General features: G+C 39.5%; 2 protein-coding genes across 3 annotated transcripts; both read right to left on the bottom strand.

Moving 5' to 3' along the window:
* Positions 1-224: 224 nt before the first annotated feature.
* LOC131456183 (ciliated left-right organizer metallopeptidase) lies at positions 225-7104 on the bottom strand. Its single transcript, XM_058624260.1, has 14 exons — positions 5912-7104; positions 5574-5667; positions 5079-5130; positions 4793-4942; positions 4521-4646; positions 4337-4421; positions 3906-4051; positions 3639-3822; positions 3378-3447; positions 2344-2440; positions 1542-1649; positions 1316-1447; positions 936-1039; positions 225-381 (listed from the first exon to the last, which is right to left on the bottom strand). The coding sequence occupies exons 1-14, from the start codon at positions 6345-6347 to the stop codon at positions 225-227; spliced, it is 1941 nt and encodes a 646-aa protein (XP_058480243.1). The 5' UTR covers positions 6348-7104.
* A 1133-nt stretch (positions 7105-8237) lies between these two features.
* On the bottom strand, positions 8238-17864 carry lrp10 (low density lipoprotein receptor-related protein 10). Of its 2 annotated transcripts, none has more exons than XM_058625973.1 (10): positions 17785-17864; positions 16428-16588; positions 16229-16261; positions 15687-15831; positions 15406-15602; positions 14662-15257; positions 13639-14075; positions 12215-12409; positions 11030-11159; positions 8238-9890 (listed from the first exon to the last, which is right to left on the bottom strand). In XM_058625973.1, exons 2-10 carry the CDS (start codon positions 16474-16476, stop codon positions 9261-9263), a joined length of 2412 nt encoding a protein of 803 aa, XP_058481956.1. In that variant the 5' UTR covers positions 16477-16588; positions 17785-17864; the 3' UTR covers positions 8238-9260. The 2 variants fall into 2 exon arrangements, with proteins under 2 accessions (XP_058481956.1, XP_058481955.1); XM_058625972.1 differs by lacking the exon at positions 17785-17864 and adding an exon at positions 17596-17615.
* Positions 17865-19222: the final 1358 nt, after the last annotated feature.

Below are 19222 nucleotides of genomic sequence, written 5' to 3'. Positions count from 1 at the left end.
ATGCTGCGGTGCTTAATGTAGGTGATATTTACAAAGACCTACAAACCACTTTACTGAGAAACACATGGAGAGTCATGTCAAGCTCAATCAGCACTGTCAACTTGTTTGACAAGGGTTTGAATACAATACATTTATATATATTTAAAAAAACAAAACTTGGTGTCATTAGAAAAAAAACAACAACTTACAGTTACTTTATTCAAGTCTCTCTGTGGTGGATGTTTCTAAGGGTGACTGTGATCTTCTGGGACAGTGTGGATCCTGTCCCTGCATGAGCGACATTTCCTGTAGGACACAGCCAGGAGACACACAGCAGCAGCAGCAGCAGCAGCAGCAGCGAAGGCCAGCACTGGCACAGAGGCGAACATCTCATAAGGGTCGCTGAAAAAATATAGATAAATAAGAGTTTGGGATGTTATAATGAACAATACTGAATCCCATTGTAGAAGAATAACCTGTGGTATTCCACAAGGTTCAGTACTGGGACCGAAGTTATTACCATGTTATGTTGATATTTTCATAGTATCTAATGACTTGAACGTTATTATATTTGCAGATGACATTTAAAAAAAAATCATATTCATGTTAAACTATTATAGAGATTATAGAGCATAAACTCTGCTGGACACCATACAATGAATACATAAAATAGAAATGATCAAAACCAGTTGTTATTATTAATGAAACAAGATATCTGTTAAATGAGAAATGTCTGCATTTATTGAGCTGTGCACTCATATTATACTTATAAATACAGACCCGATACTTCAGAACTAGAATAATAAACATAAAGGTTGACTATGAACCTACAAAGACTTTTATTTAGATCTGCACTTTAACATATTTAGATATTGTTTAAAAACATTGGAAATACTTATTATTTTTGAACAATTATTATTGTGATTAAAAAACAATCCTTATTTTTCCATACTTGCCTGGTGTGAGAAGCAGGATTAACATCACCTGGGGGAGGAGTAATGTCAGGGTACAGACATAACCTCCTCTGTGGACAGGAAACTAAACCCTGGAACCCTTTTATCTGAGAATAAAAAGCAAAACAGGTCATGTGTATATATTTAAAAAGATATACAGTATTTGTTGCTCTGTGTGTACATTTTAATCTAAATGTGATGTTAGTACAACTACTACAGAAATGGCTTTTAAATTGAAACGTTATATTATGCTCAAATGTACTCTTATTGCAATTTATATTTATATTGTAAACATGGTTATGATAGATAGAACATTGGGTCCCCATTATCAAAGTTTGGAAAATAGAACTATAGACTATGATATAGTAGTTGGGTCATGTTACCTGAATTGTGCCCCCTGCTGGACAGTCCATCCAGTCAGAGCCAGAAACTTGGATTCGATACCTGTTTGGTGCAGTACACCTGTGTCTGTAACAGCGGCCCTCCAGGGAGCTGCTTAACACTGGCAGCTGTCTCTATTGGTTAGAGGGGGGTTAAATAAAGGAAAAAGTTAGAAATAGGCAGGTCAATGGGACTCATGTTCACACACACACACACACACACACATACCTGTCTGGTCAGGTTGGAGAAGAAGCAACGGCTGTCAAAGCCCCAAATCTCTCCACTCCTCTCCTCCGCAGTTGACTGTCGAGTGTTTTCCCACTTCCAACATTCACTCTGAAGATTGACGGTGAAAGAAAGACGGTGAAGAGGTGATTTTGTGGGAGCAACACAAAAGTACAGATTACAAATAAATACATAACATACAGATACAGTATATTAAGGAGCTGAGAAGTCCAGCGCTACTGCCTGTTATTACCATTATATTTCTCTAGTTTCTCTAGTTTGTGCGTTCCAGTTGTAGTCTGAATTTCCGAGTTGAGCATTTCCAACTTGGAGCAACAATATCACAAACCCCGACATAAGATGGCTGCCAACACTTGTGTTCATATGACACTTCACACACTTTGTCATGTGATATTCCTTTAAAGATGTGGCAAAATACAAGCCTGATTTGTGACCAACTACAATAGTAATGCAAGCTTATCGTTTGAGATTGACCATTGAAACCTTGCACAGAAGGGCAACGTTCAACCGTTTACTAATCCACTGCATGTGCAATAAAAATAAGAACCTTATCACCTGTCACTTTTATAGAAAACAAAGGTAATTGGCTTTGTACCACCGACCTGTGGGACGACAGATGTAAATGAACCTCTAGCTGTGATCGGTCATGTCTACATGCTCATGTTCATTCATTTGCAACAACCCTATTTTAATTCAATAAATAGACAAAAAAATATGAGTTTAAAGAAGTAAATTACTTTCCTTGTGTGTGATATTTTCTTCTATCTTTAATACAGTAACTTACTGCATTCTTCAGAGGCTTAAAAACTCTACATCCCTCCAGGTATGGATCAGTCTGACACTCCCCCTTATGGAGGTGAAGAAAATGACACCCAAGTCCACTAGAAGAGGGAAAGTCCAGTGTGTAACAATTAGTGACATAAAATGCCTTTTCCCAAGCACATGAAGATGATTCCAGGTGAAATCGGAAGTCAGAATTTCCAAATTGAGGAGGCATTCCTCAACACAATTTTGATTCACAATAATAAGTGTTAAAAAAATCACTAGTAATAAGTATTTCCAATGTTTTTAAATGCACAATATCTAAATATGTTAAAGTGCAGAAGTAAATAATAAAAAGTCTTTGTAGGTTCATAGTAAACCTTTATGTTTATTATTCTAGTTCTGAAGTATCGGTCTGTATTTATTAGTACAATACGAGTGCACAGCTCAATAAATGCAGACATGTACTTATTGTAAGTCGTTTTGGATAAAAGCGTCTGCTAAATGACATTTACTGTAATGTAATGTAATGTAACATAGATAGTCAAATCAGAAAGTTGGACCAACCCAAGACTGGTTACTTTAAGTGTTAATTGCACTTCTGTCATATTTGTTCTACAGTAAATCAGTCGTACACATAGTACCATTTAATTTTTATCTGTGGACATTTGGGTGCAAACTACCACGGTAATTAAATTGCCCTTTGGGATAAATTAAGTTATCTGAATCTGAATCTCAATGTGGAATAACATGAGCATTTTTAATGATTGGTATTACTAACAATGGCTTGCCGGAGCTATATATATATATATATATATATATATATATATGCATCTATGTTTTTTTCCGACTTCTCAGCAGGAACGTGGTGACTTCACTCCAAGTTCTGACCTCCGATGTAAACGGATGTAAACACCTCTAGGCGGCCTCACAAGATGTAAAGCGAGGGCCTCGATTTACAGAAGGTTCTTACAAAAGGTTTAGCTGGGGGGTTACGAAAATGAAGTCTGGTCAATAAATTCTCCTAAAAGTTACACACAGGACCATTAAATTTACCTGCCAGTGCAGAAAAAGGATGAGGAGTTGCCTTTGCAGGTTGACAGGGAGCCAAATGTGGCTCCTTCACCTAAAAACACACACATGTATCTGTAAATAGACATTCATCGTTAAAATGTATGTATTTTTTCACTGATAAACCATCTTTCAAACATAAAAGTCAAGTGATTTTATATTTAAACTTTAGCTGCTGTATGTTTACTTTGTGGTATGATGTTAACATTATTCTTTTGTGATAATATTCATATTGATAGAGTTCACCTTGGCCCCAGACCAGACTCTGTGCCTGGCTCAGGTTCACAGTGTACCAGCCTGTGTCCTGTAATGCAGCTAAAGTGACCAGGTCGATCCGGACTGTGGTCGAGTCCTCCAGCACTGCAGTCATAATGGACCCACGCAGCACCCGGGACTCCCAGTGAGAGGACACTCGGCCTGCTGCCACATGCTGAAGAAAGAAGACATGAAGGCAGAACTTTTGTTGAAAAATGAAGGTATTATGAGAGGTTGTAGAACCTGAGCTCTCCGTACCAGGTTCTCCAACAGTCCTCCGAGCTCAGGGTCAGCTGATGCCAGGTGTTCCTGCAGGGCAGAGATGACAGACTGGCTGTAAATCCTCATCTGGCCTGATCCATCAGAGTGAACCAGTTTCCCCAGAGGTGAACATCCAGCTCCCCCTGCAGTTTAAACAAAAGAAAAACACACTGTAAAGCACTTTGTATTTTTGTTTTGACATGTGATATACTAACTATACATTACTGTTGTTGTATTTATTCCATTCCAACTACCTGAAATGATTACATTTCAATTAATTTATTAGAATATTATTTTCATTAGATACTTCTTTCACATTGGTTCACACACAATTGCAAAATAGTATTATTGAGAATGTAGAGCCACATTTAAGTTGATATAGTGATATAGTATATAATGTTTAAAAAAATGACATTAAAAAGAAAAACCTTGGGTAGTGGATGAACAGTCTCTCCATGTGTGGAAGAGATCTTTAGAGAATCCAAGTGCATGGAAAAGCTCATGAATCACAGTCTGGAAAAAACACACAAACTTACAGTCTAATTTTCAGGGAAAAATCTAAACAGACAACTCTAATGATTGAATTTTTTAGTTAGTTATAGAAAGTAGAACCTGGACTGTAGTCTGGTGGTTGTATGCAGCTTCTCTCAGTTTGTGCCTGCAGATGACCACCAACCCTGCCACTGGTCGCCCATGGGTGTCAGTCTGGCAGTGGACAGCATAGGCCAACACATGTGGCTGGAAAATAAAATTAAATAAAGTTGAAGCAGTGGGTACAGATACACACTTTTACCTCCAGTTGATACATGTCCATGTAATCCATTATCATTTTTATGTCACGATGCTCCATGACAAACAGAAAGAAAAGAAAGTGAAGTCTTCACCTGTGCTCTACACTTGTCAGTGGAGCGAATGTGGAGATAGAGCAGAAAGTCGGTGTCAGGGATTCCAGCTCCTTCAGCTCTGAGAACAGTCCTGCCAGGTGAATCCGGCTCTGGGTAAATATCACAGCCAGTCAGGTGATCATCTGGAATCTGATTGGACAACACCAAACACTGCTTGACATTCTGTGTGTGGTGGTAAAATTTTAAGATGATGGAGCGTCACCACTCATGGACAGAGCACAGACGCACAACAGCTTATAAAATAAAATCAGTAAGACGGACTTACTATCACATCCAGACACGTCTCGTTCCTGTAGTTGATGTTGGCTCGGCCACACCTGAAGAAACAAACTCAAATAAGTCCTCTGTATTTAGTTGTTTAAAAGAGAGGACCGAGGGTGACATCATTGTTCATACCCGACAGATATTCACGCGGAAACATAATCCTCCATCATTTGATTTCAGCAGAATTTCATGATAGAAAGACGAGAGTTGAATTCGGCTCTTCTTGTAAGGACACTGCACCGAGACATTCATTCACTCACAGATTCAGCCTAACCGAAACCTCAGTTAGGCTGAGGTTAATGCCTAACCCTAACCATAACCTAACCACAATTAAAACCGTATCCCTAATCTTAACCAGTTCCGCAGAAATTCAGTTCTGCCTCGTAGACCAGGTTCTGGTCCCTATGAGGACTCCTGCTCATGACCCTCAAGGTCAGGGTTTATGCCAGAAAGAGGTAACAAATAAAAGTACACACAGAGAGACAGAAACACACACCTGTTGTAGTTGGCATTTCTTGAATTGCTCCAGACAAACTTGCAGTATTTGTTGACGTCTCTGCTGAGCAGCAAAGGACCCAGAATCCTGTTCACTGTATAAAGACCAATAGTTGACACGTATTAGTCTGTGCGTGTATTTGTTGGACATGCATCTTTGTGAGGACCAAAAGACTTATGAACCACAGGGAGCAAGGCCATTCTGTCACACCTCGAATGGGCTGTTTGTAGGTTTTAGATTAAGGTTAGGGTAAGGGGCTAGATTATGTCTTTGAGTGTCCACACTAAGAATGCTGCATAAGAATGTGCGTGCGTGTGTGTGTGTGTTCTGTTCTTTACCCGACAGTAAAGAGGAAACCTTCTTCACAGCCTCCTCCACAGCTGAAGTCAGTCGACTTCTCTCAGCGTCCGATATGTTGTCGCTCTCTCTTGGGATCCAGGTGTGGATCCTGATTGGCTGTGGCGAGGCAGCGGGGGATGAGGTCATCTCTCTGCGGGTACCCCTATGTTTAACTGAGACACCTGTCCTCCCTCCTTGGTTAGTGGTTCGCTGCCCAGCAGTGAGCGGGTGCTCTTCCCCAGCCGAGAGTCTGAGTCCAGGTTCGTTGGTCAGGTTGTCTGTGTGGTTTGGGGCAGCTCTGACCACCCTGACCTGAGCCTGAACCTCATCAAAGATGCACCTCTGCAAGGCTCCAGAGGGTTTGACCACCACTGTGACCACCAACACCACCACTACCACCACCACCCACGGTCTCAGGGGTGGAGGTAAAGGCATATCTATGGCTGGAACCTCTTTATAGGTCACAATGAGCGTGGATGACAAGTCATTGATCAGATCTGACCACCATTAATGATAGCGGGAATATACATATGTATAATTGTGATATGTAGTTTGTTTGACTAGTTGTTTTCTAAAACTATATAATTTGAGCTAATTTCCTATAGACTATTCACAGTATACTGTTTTTTGTTGTAATCCCAAAGACCTGATATGAATATAAATAATTTTTTTTTTAAAGAAATTTAAACAAGACAGTGAGAAAACTCACCTCTAATATTACATGATTAAATGATTGTGCTCATTAATTTAGATATTCTAGCAGCAATAGTAATTCTGAACACTAGAGTTACTTACCTGGAAAATTGAATGGAATAAAATGCTGCAGAATTATTTGTCCTGATAACTGGGAAGTTCAACATATATTTTTATTTTTAAAAAAGCTACACATGAGTGTGTTAAGCTTATTTTAGTGTTCCAATATTAAGAAAATATAACAATATATTGGCCGAATGTCAAATTGTAATGTAAAAATGGTTATATGAAGCACCTTTAACATTGGGTCACTATAAATGTGGATATGTCCTAGATTCACGATAAGTACACCCAGTAGCTCCACTTAATAAGTCATGCATTAAAACAGTCATCTCTTTCATTAAATCAAAAGGTTATCGTGAGTCAGCTCTGATTTAAGATCAGGGCAGCTAAACTCGAGCCCAGTTTAGCTTTGGGCTTTGCTTCAATTATCGCTTCATTCAATTATTTACCTTATAGTTTAAAGCAGAGGCAGTCGCTCCATGTGGCCAGCTTCATTTTCTCTACATCCACCTTTAATCCTTCACATCACAGTGATGATAATCATCTGCCTTCTCTCCGGGACGACCACTGACGAGGAAGAGCTCATCTCATTCTCTGTGTGAGAAACTCGACAGCACGTTTGAATACAGAGCACAAAGCAACAGCAACAGCAACTGTTTCATCTCTTTGTCACAGAGGCGTCAGCCAATCCTAACCGAAAACAAACACAACACACCAAAACCTAAAAGTGCAAATCGTTTAATCTCAGCCACATTTTTACTTATATACAGTGAAATTGACCCTAATAAAAATCATAAAATCGCTTTTGCTCTCATTAAGCTAAATTTAAAACTGCTACTGTACATCGACACTGATACATTCAAAGCAAAGAGAACATAAGAGGAAAACAACAGAAGAGAAGCAACTTGCTGAAATAAAAACACCATATAAAGTACAATATGAATGGCACACCACAAGTCTGTTGTGTCAAAATGTGACAGAATGTGATGATATTCCCCTCAGGGGCTCAAGATTCAAGTTGAGGTTATTTTTGTGATTTCAGGCCCTTTTTCATCACCAGGGCGCTTCATCTTCACTCTCTCAGACACATACACACACACACACACACACACACACACACACACACTAAAATCAGGCACCAGAGAGATTGTCTTTTGACACACTTGCTTTCTATATAATATACATTCACTTAGGAAGTGTACACACGTGTGTAATTACGTGTTATGATGTGGTCACTGTGCACAAAGATAGGGGTCCTGCTAAAGTTATTGCCAGTTTGTGGAGTAATCATGCGTTTCTTTTGTTACAAGTTATAGTAAAGTCAAAGAAATGTCGCCGTGAGCTGCGATGTAAGGAAAACGTGCCTCTGTGTGTCTTGTGTGCAGTGCGTTTGTCATCAACCACCTCCTGCAATCTACAGGAAACTTCTCAAAAGGCACTTAAATAGGGGACATGATTATTTTATATATATATATATATATATATATATATATATATATATATATATATATATATATATATATATATATATATATATATATATATATATATATATATATATATATATATATAGTGGATGTGGTCTTCCAGTTGCAAACAAAAACTACCATTTCTTGTGAGAATTAAACACCACATTTGCACTGATCAAAACCCCATTTAAATCAGGGCTTGAATGGGTTTTTTTGACCAGTGTTTACTCAGCATTCACTCCCAGGTCAAATGACTACATTGCACATTGGGTTTTATGAGCTTTTTAGAGCATTTTTTCCCCTTGATCTGCTTCATTTCTGGCAGTGGTGCAAATTCCTGAAACACTTCCAGTGCAACGCTGATGCACAGCCATTTTCAAGCTGATAACAAAAATGTTGGTGGTAAACCATACATTTTTTTTAATTATTATTATTGTTATTATTGTTATTTTATCAATCAAATCAATTGAACAATCAACTAAAAGTGGGACTGAAGTTGGATATTTAAAAAAACGGTTACTTCCTGGTTAGACTCACCCTGCAAATAGGTCGACTACATCCACTTTTTATACACGGTCTATGCGGGAGACCAGATCTAAATGGCAGAAGTATGTGAGGACAAAAAGCATCTACAAACATACTCCACTGTCTAGGTTTAAGCCTAAAATGCATTCACACAGTCACAACCACACATTAAACATGTTCATTACCATCATTAAAAACTCTTAATCATTCAGCGTGACAGTAGCCTGCCTCAGGATAGGGAAGATTCTTCTGTGCAAAAGTTTACCTTCAATGTGCAGCCCAGCATTCATTCATTAAGTGCACAACCAATACTTACCGACACTTGCTCTCCACATCCATGAGCCATGCTTTACAGCTAAAACTTTCTGAAGGAGGTCTTTAGAAATGGTCAAAACACTTGATTCCTTGTGTCAACAAATTCAACTCAGCAATTTTCAAAATAAAGGCACCAGACTTGCACAGTGAGGGTGCGTCTCTCTGTGGGCCGCTCCTGTGCTTTAGTTCAAACAAACGTGGAAAGACTGGGTTTCAGTTATTAGTGCGTAAAAGGGGATAGAGGAGGAGGTGTGGGGTTACGGGGGAAAAGTGAGGGAGTCGTTCAGGTGAGCATGGGCACATCATCCTCTGAGGTGGCGTCCTCAGACAGAGGGATAAGCAGCACCTCGTCATCCGAAGAGGCTGAGGAGAAAGAGGGGGAGGCAGAGAGGGGCATAGAGTTGGTGGAGGAGGAGGAAGGTGAGGCTCTGAAGAGGGAGATGCTCAGGCCCAGTGTGTGGAAGATGGATGCAAGAGAGGGGCTGCTAGGGGGGACGGCCAGAGTGGGAGAGTGTGGGGTGACTGTGGGTGGAGCAGGGGGAGCATATGGAGGTGGTGGGGAGGTGACAGGAGGCGGGGGCAGTGGCAGAAGAGGAGGCGGAGCTTCCTGCTGCTGCTGCTGTTCGGACAAGCCGAGTTTCTGAGGCACCGGCTGGTTGACCGCCTCCACAGCCGACGAGGAGCTTGTGGGAGTAGAGTGAGCTGGTTCCTGACCAGTAGGGGCGCTGTCTGACTGCTGCTGGCTGGAGCCTGACGTCTGTGTAGGCCTGGAGGGAGGTCTGGGGATTAGACCCCACCTCCTCATGCGGCGGACAGCTCGGCGGACAAACCGGGGCCTGCGTCTGCGATGTGGGGAGTTGGCGGCATCCTGACGGAGGAGCTGGAGAATTCCCCTCAGAGACAGAGATGAGGTCTGGCAGAGAAGAAGATGGAAAGAAATCGAGAGCAGAGAAAAGCAAATATGTCACAAAATATTTATTTTACATCTCTTCTATATTTTCCTGAACTGATATTAAAATCATCATCATCATCATCACAGTCATATTGTTTACTTGTTCTCATTGTTATTATTGATTTATTGTTGTAAAAAATGTTTTATTTAGTTTTAATTTAATTTTTAGTTCACAGCCTTTGGTCCCCACTAAAGCAATAAGGTCAGTAGGTGTGTGTGTGTGTTAGGCACCTACAGTGGACACGCCCCCTGTGTTTTAGAACAGAGGATGTAGTGTAATTTTTAGGCACTTGGTGACTTTTTTTTAAATCCTTCAAATTTGGAAAGGTGGTTATTAAACATTTTCCTGTGGAAAGACAAAGTCATGAGAGATATTGTTATCACTTAACTCTCAGAGAATCACACAGTCATTTATATTTAAATGTTATGTACTACAGCTTTAAGGAAAGGGGTTTACAGCTTGAGTGTGTCCCATCACATAGCACATGCTTCTTTCAATCAATTAATCCTTCACTGTCCTCATGGCTGAATAATAAAGCACCTTAGAGTCAAGGATTAGTTTGATGGCAACACTGTTGTTGGTGTGCTTAAGTGGAGCACATGACCTTAAAACAGATGACACGCCATGGTGACTGTAGATAATATTGTGAACTCAGTGTGGCTTAAGAGCTGAAGAATGCACATCTCAGCAACATGTGCTCTTTTCCCATGAATGAAGGTTCAAATGTTTGATTTCCTGTGCGACGTGCTTTCAAGTTACTGTCAGGCGCATTTGAGGGCATTTAAGTGCCCACGCAAATAAGGCTGTGTCATAAATAAGTCGAAGTTGCAAAAACAACATGTTTTTGTACAAATATATGAAAATGGAAGACTGCCTGTGGCTACCAACTTGTTTTTCAGTGACACTTGTTATCCTTGGCCGTCAGACTGTGAACCAAATTTAAAGGAAACGTGTGTAATTTTGTAAAACTACTCTATTGGACTGATATACGTATTGGTAGATATTCATTGTTGTGATATCAGTATCGGACACGGACACAAAGTGGTATCAGGCCATCTCTTCTGATGACAAGATTAGCATCAGACATAGAAAAACTCACCTCATTGGGGTTTTCTGTGGGGAAGTCTTCCACTGGAGGAATTATGCCCTGGGCAATCAGCTGACCATAGGATGGAGGGGCCTGCTGCTGGATCAGCTCTGCTTCCTGGCGGCTGATTGGAGCAAACAAGCTACAAGAAAACACACATATTCAGATGCGTTCACCCACACACACATAAACATGCATACACAGGTTTGCACAACTATTCTTCTTAGGACAGCCGTAACAAAGCCTTATCCCTAACCTTAACCATAACCAGTTAATGCATTACCCTAACCACAATTCAAATCTTCATCAGAAATCCTCATTAGGATCAGGTTCTACTTCTGGTCCTGACAAGGTCAGAGTTTATGCCAGAAAAGGTCCTAAAGAGGCATCAAATACAAGAACACACAACTTTAGCCATAATGAGATTGCAGGATAAATATGATCAGCCTTCCTCTCAAATCAGATCTTTTCCGTCAGACTGTCTCTGTACTGTTAACTGCGAGTGAACAAATTGGACATAACAAACCTATCAATATGGGAAAACGGAGGTGCGTCATCTCTCTATCCAAATAATTGTCTTGTTAGCTTCTACATCTCACAAGAAACGCTCAACAACAGTGGAGACTTCTACATGTTTGCTTTTTGTTCATGACCAGCCTTGCTAAAAGATAAAGATACAATCTGGATATGTAAAATCCTTTTAGTTTTCTCCTCGGTCTGAATAAGGCCTTTGTTACAGACTTAACCTCAACAATGACCTCAAACCTAAAACCACAAATGGTTTGTTTTTGTCAAATAAAAGTTAGGATTTGACTCAATAAAGATGCTGTACAAAGTTGAAAGAATGTATATATGACATGACCCACTTTGGCTGAGGGAAGATGACTGTTAGTTTTTTGTGTTTTCTGTCTATGATGTGTTTTCTGTCTATGATGTGTTCTAGGCTTTGTTGTGGGAGGTGGTAAAATGTTAAAGAGGTGCCGTCTGGTTGAGTTGGCAACCACTGAAGCAGCCATGAAAACAAAGTGTACCTCTTGTGACTCACTATCTCAGACCTTCCACACAAAATCTGTCAGTAGTGATAAAAATGCCCATGATGCTTCTTGTTAAAAAAAAACAACAACATAGGACATTACTAAATACTACTAAGAAACTAACAAATATGGAAAAGAACAGGATAAGAAAAAAAAAAATCACCTGTACTCTCTGGTCCTAAGGGAGTACAGTTTACAGGTGCAGCCCATAGCGATCACCAGCAAGAGACCACAGACCAGGCTCCCAACCGTTGCCGCGGTGATGACCTTGCGGGGCAGGATGACGGTGCAGTTGAGCTCATCTGTGCCGTCCTTACAGTCCACCTGGCCGTCACAGCGCCAGCTCTCAAACACACACCTGCACACGGGACAATGAGCCACTTGTGTGTTAATATCCGGGAACAGGACGAGTGAGATTCGGTTTCAAGTGAAAATGCAATGCTAACCCAAAATGAAACTAGCCTGTAGACCAGGAGCCGAAGGATAAAGCTACTCAGACAAAGCAAAGGGCTTTTATGCAGGCTATTTGCACAAAGGAATTTAGGATGTGTCATGATTGTTAAGCACAGAAATATTTATTCCTGAGGCACTGATTTTTGATGGTTCTTTTTGTAAACTAATAAATATGGGGACATTGTTTTTTTCATAACATTTCCTAGATTTACAGATGAGACACAAGACAATGCAAATCTCTATCATAGGGTACATTTTTTTTCTTAAATGTACTTAATGTACTTTCGAAAGAAGTAGTTGAATATGCCGGACCTAAAGATATCTTCAGTGGTGTATACTGTGTCACTGTTTTTCAATTAAATTTAAATGTCTCTTCTGCTGAATGCAAAATAAATTGAAAAAAGTATATGTCACACATTCTCAAAGTACAACTCTCCCAGATACTGGGAGCACACCACTGTGACTAACACGCTTGTGTTATCACCAAACACACCTAGATGGTTAGCTCATCAGAGCACAATGTAGAAAAAACATTTCACAAAACAATCTATATAAAACTAAACAGAGAGTTGAAATAGACTTTGTTTCTAAGATCAAAAATAAGCTTATGTTACCCATTAAGTTCAAACTAAGGTTTTAAGAGAGCTTTTTTAAACAGGGCCTGAGCATTTTCTGATAACACCCTCCTTAAGTTTGACAGAATTATCATTGCTCATAAAACCCTTTATTCCTCAACGTCTGAAAGAGAATTGTACTAAAAAGCATGATGTGTATTACGATACATACTTATCACTTATGACACTTTTGGTGACAATTATGTCATAAAATTAGCTCAGGGGTCATCTGGCTCTCTACACCAGGAAACGCTTAGATGGAGCAACAGGTCTTAAAAGGGAAAAGCATGCATGCATAGGCTGCACCCAGTCTAAGTTTGTGTGCTAAAAGTCATGTATGAAAGGCTTTATGGCAACTAAGCAAACTGAATCTGATGACAAGCCATAATATGATGAATGGAGCATTTGAACTGCTATTTCCAAGATTAAGAATGAACTCTAATACTCAATTTTATGCCATGCTCCATCAAAGAATGAAAATCCTCAAAGAATCCAACACAAGCAAACAACACATACTGACCTGTCACTGTCGCAGTGGAAGGTTCCTGGCTGGCAAACAGTGCAGTCCCTCTCATCGCTGCCATCAGCACAGTACAGCTGGTAGTTGCATCGCTCTTTGACCGGATAACACACAGGTCTGCCGGCGAAGTGGCCAGATGCCACCGCTCTCTGTCCCACTACTCCACAGGCAAACTGGTTGAGACCGCAGCCTCTACATCCTTCCTCATCCTTCCCCGTCTCAGGACAGTCCCATTTCCCGTCACAACGCTGCTCCTGGGTAAAGCAACCTCCAAATGTTCCTCCACACCGACCTTCCCACGGGGGGCAGTAGCTTCCAACATGGAATGTGGCATTGAAACCACTTCCCTCTGAGTCAGAAAGTGTCTCATATGTCAACGACAGCAGGCCAGTAGGGGATTCCACTTGGATTGGTTTGTAATTGGAGGTACTGGTGATCTGTCAAAACACAGGGAAGCAGCATAAGCCTCATTTCACCAAGGGGTAGCGGATAGTTCAGCTCACCATGGTGTGATAGAATAGTACACTCTGATCTGGTTTGAATTTCCACCGCAGGGTGCGAGGGTCAGATATTGACAGCTAATGTCAGCTACCTGATTAGTCATGTCAGCGCAGTCCAGCAATAAATTCCACAATAAAGAAAGAAACACTTTTTTTTTTTACTGAAATTAAACACAAAAGGCCTTGATCTTCTCTCTGTCACAGTTTGTTTTACAATACCATTGCACAGAAGAGACAATTCTCTCTGGACTACACTGTGTTTGGTAGCCCAGTGGAAAGGTGCCAAAAACTGGGATGGTACAGATCAGTTGGACAATTGGTCTGTTGATGGTGCAGTTATTTTGGTACCTTTCAACTGTTTGACAACGAAAACGTTAATTGTGTAATGTACCAAACTGTACAGAAGCGTACCGCTTGGTGGAAAAGGAGCTTCAGGGACTGATTCATGATGATTACGTTCTAAAAACAAGTGGATAACTTTGAGGAAAAAATTTGGATAAATATAGTTCATTTCTCAACTCACAATTTTAAGAACATCTCCTTTGCCTTGTTTCCCATTGTAGATGGTGAGTCTATCCCCTGGACCCAGTATCAGCTGCTGAAGATCCAGTCTGAGTGGCCTTGAATCCTGTGGATCCAGCGTCCAGACGCAGTACAGAGCAGAACCTCGAATAGCTGGAGGGGAGAAGGTCCCATAAAATGTCTGGAGTAGTCCTCCGCAAGGCCACTCGATGGGGACTGGTGTCACAGCAGGCTTGTGGGTCTGATGCTGCACTTGATCCTCCTCCTCTTCCTCCTCCCTCTCATTCAGCAGCGCCCACAGATCAGACTCGGTATCTCTCTCAGCTGACCTGTCTGAGCTTTGAGTTTCATCTATGGCCTTTTGTCTCTGCGAGTCCTGTTTTTTCTCTGTGTAAATTTCCCTTTTGGGCTCTTCTACCTGTATTCTACTATTCTTTGACGGTGCTGGAGTTCCCATTTCTGTATTGCAGCCTTGTTCATCACTGCCAAGGCCAGGACCTTCACCCAAACACTCCACCTGGCCATTACAGCGCCAGGAGAGGGGAAGGCAATGCCCTAACAGACATTCAAAGGACGTCACAGGGCATTCACCCACATCTGAATGTGTAGAAACAGAAAGGAGTGAAAACATTAAATAAATAACTGTAATGATTTGGCAGTGGACACTCACAGCCACTTTGTTTTCAGTACAAAAGTAGAGCATTTTGCAAATTAAACATTGTTTAAATTTTTTTTAACACTGTACCTCTGGCATAGCTTAACAGAAATGATGACACTGGAAACAGATGTGGAAGGAAGTGGTGCACCACTGTTATATTTCCACCTGGGAATTCCATGGGCTGTGGCAACTTAGACCCACAAAGGACAATCGGCTCACTGCCAGCTGAAGATGATTTTATTGTCACCCATTCCTTCTTACACCGCACTGAAAATTGAGAAAAGCTGGGGAAAAGAATTGTAATCAGAGACTCTTATATTGGCAACAGGAGGAGAAATCAGCAAACCGGAGTAAAATCTGGAGTTTACCTGAGAACGATGGGTTGTCCTTCCAAACCCTTGATGACCCAGCTGTCACAGGTAGAGCCAAAGCGATAGGACCAGCTGTGGTAAGCCGAGCTCCTGATCTCTCCCACGTTGTTGTCAAGGACTTGAGGAGTGTGTCCACAAAGGGCTAAAAAAAACAGCAACACAGAAGGTGCAAAGTTAACATGTTTTTTCACACAATAATGTCAAAGTACTGAGAAATACATGCCTAGTAGTGAAACAAGTGCTGTTCAATATGATCACCATAATAACTTCATAATAATTAATATAGGTTAAAAAATGCCTTTTAAATTGTATTTATATCACACACATAGATCAGCTGAAGATAACTAAATAAAATGAATTGATCTGATGATTAATGATTTTTTGTAGAAAAAAACTGCTTCACAGTGTTAACATAAACAGATCAGGATAAAATAAAACACTTAACGAAAACACATCTATGTCACATTGCAAGTTACAGGACAGTGTGAAAAAAAACAAAACTTAATGATACACAGACACAACATGAATTGTCTCCTTACCAAAGCAGGGGGCAGGGTTGAAACAGTAGCACACTGCAGAGGACACAACCAAAAATGTCAGGTCACTTTTTAAAATCATCATGTCAGTCAGCGAAAGAGAGACCTTAAATTGTTCTTGTTGTAAATGCAAACGTGACCATTGCATGCTAAACATTAGAATTAGAAGCATAGATGAATGCGACATTTAGTATTCACTCACCTGCTACGGTGAAAACCAGGAGCGTGCGAAGGTTGTAAGTAACCATCATTGTGGCAATGATTCTCCTCTAAAAGCTAAAATTAAATTTAAAAAATATAAAAGGGCTAGAAATAAAATGTCAGAGGACCACCATCTTAGTTTCTTATTCAGGAAGACTTCTCCTGCAAAGGGATAGAGAATAAGAGAAGATTAATCAAAAGGAAGCAAAAAATAAATTACAGTTCACTGCAAAAACATCATCATCAACTTACTTTGTGTAAGCCGTACACAAATAAAACATACTATTATCATTATAACCAGTTTCATTATAATTGTTATTATTTGCATTCCTCACTGCTGTTACCAGTGAGCAATGGATGGGTCTTGACACAGAAAGTTAAGAGTTGGAGAAACAACTTTCTGAAGCAAATACATGGATATTCATTGGTCTTTTGCAGACTACACTTTACTTTTACATTTCAACTTACCTGCACAGTACGAAGTAACATTACTTTAAATGACAATTTTATCAAGCAAATTATTAAACGCGGAGACTGTCAGTCTTATTAACGCCATCACTCCTACTATAAGACATTTAACACATGTACCAAAACAGGTCGGTAATTCAAGCCTTGTCAGATAGCAACTGCCTGTCTCACCTCCTTTCTATAGGCTAGTATTAATAGATAATTATAATAATACATAATAAATAATAATGGACGAGCCAATACAATATATTGGAAAAAGAAAAAATGTAAAATACGATAGTATCACATGATTCAAATGATTCATACGATATTTAGTGAATAATTTTTGTGATACTATCGTATAAATGATTCACTAAATATCGTAATTTATCAGAGATGTGCTTGTTAACTGACGTTGTTTGTAATCTCCAACACAATGGTCTCACGCACAGACTCAAATAATATCCTTCGCATAATCTTCCCAACAATGACGCCAGAGAAGGATAGCCACCATTTCCGAGCTAAAAATAAAACAGTTTCCTTGACTTTTCGTCATTCTCAATCTGTTTAAATCTTCGGTTAAAGTCGACGAAAAGCTCGCGTCGTTGACCACATGTCTATAAAATGTCCTGAAATAACGCTGCGAGTTTAGTTTCTGTTTGGAGAAGGAGGAAGAAGACATCAGCCGCTCGCCTTCTTTAGACATTTAACATCTAGCTTACCCACGAGCTAACAGCTAACATCCTCTTCCTCTCTCCGTTTATTCGCTTCTTTTAGATGACGACGCGGGATTAAACCCACTTCCAGCACGATATTTTGTGTTATAACAACCAAGTAAATCATTAAACAAAGAACAAAGGCGATGGACATGCTATAATATGACTGAAAATGAGACGAACGGAGGACGTTACCATGTCAGACGGCCTTTCTTGTTGACAAGTTCTAAACTACTTCCGTGTATTTTAGCTCATGACATGAGGGGGCGGGGCTTGATATATTGTCTTTTTCCTTTCATTCATAAAGAATAGACGTAATTTCGTTAAAATGAAACCTACTTGGTTTAATGTTATCCTTATTTAAACACTGACAATGAATGTATGTGCTTCTAACAGCTGCAGCTTTATTTCTATTTATTTCTAAATGTGAATTTCTTGACGCAAGGTGTCAGTGTCCAACATCACTTTTAATTCACAAAAAGCCGGACTTCCGTCAATGACTTGAGTATGACTAAAACATTTATTAATGCTGTGCTTAATATCGGTGATTTTTATCTTTAAATTTGACTTAAAGCCGTAACGCACAATGTATTGTTATCATTAATTTGACCCATTGTCAAGACAGAGTTTTGAAAATAAAATTACAGACATTTTACAAAAGTCTTAATATTTTTGATTAAACATGTGTTATGATTACTTGATTAGTTTTTAATTTAAGTGCATGCTGTTTGTTTTGTTTTGTGTTGTTGCTTTTTTCCCGTGTTCCTTGTTGACTGTTGAGTCAAAATACATTGGTTTTTCATACAAACATATCCATGAATTAGTAAAACATTTAATTTTTACATGGGATACATGCAATTTTACATGGGAACCTTTACTCAGGTCCAGTGTGTAACATTTTGTTTTATGAGTGGAAATTGAACACACTACCATAAGTATGTTTGTATGAAGTTTATAGTCATTTTAAAATAAAAGTTGTTTGGTTTTCAAAGGTTTAAAATGCGCCTTTTATATGTCTCTACAGTGTTTTATACAGAATATGCATTTCACCATTTGTGACTCCTGTGTTTAACCCCAATACCAGTTTTTTGTCCTTTATGACTTAAGAGGATAGCACATTTTATCTGATGCTCCACAAAAACTAATAATTCACCAAAGTCAATATTTTCTAAACTTTGATTGATTTTTTGAATCCAACATTTGTTTTATGGAAAATAACCAGTTTTTATTATAAACAACATTTATAAACGACATTTAAAGGGTTGAAATGTTTGGTAGTTTTGAGCAGGGCTGAAGTTGTTTAAGAGATGTATGAAAAGCTGAAAAAATAATCTGTAATGTTTTTATAACAGTTTTTTGAAGTGGACATATTTGTCCTTTAATGACTTAAGAATGTGATAAAACATTGTCACAGTTTTCTATTGATCTATTTGAAAAATTTAAATTTGAATTCTAAAATTTGTCAAGGGAGAGACTTTCTTAGAAACAAAACTGTGTCATATGAACTAACACGTCGGCCATATTTATGGCCAGATTTGCCCAAATCGACAAAAATGTCCATATTGAAGTCTCAGGGTTAAGCTTTGAGAGTCACAATTTGAGCTGCGCCATTTTGAGGTTTCACACCAGAAGT

Source organism: Solea solea, chromosome 3 (assembly GCF_958295425.1).
Source record: "Solea solea chromosome 3, fSolSol10.1, whole genome shotgun sequence".
NCBI lineage: Eukaryota > Metazoa > Chordata > Actinopteri > Pleuronectiformes > Soleidae > Solea > Solea solea.
This window is presented reverse-complemented; position numbering and strand designations above follow the sequence as displayed.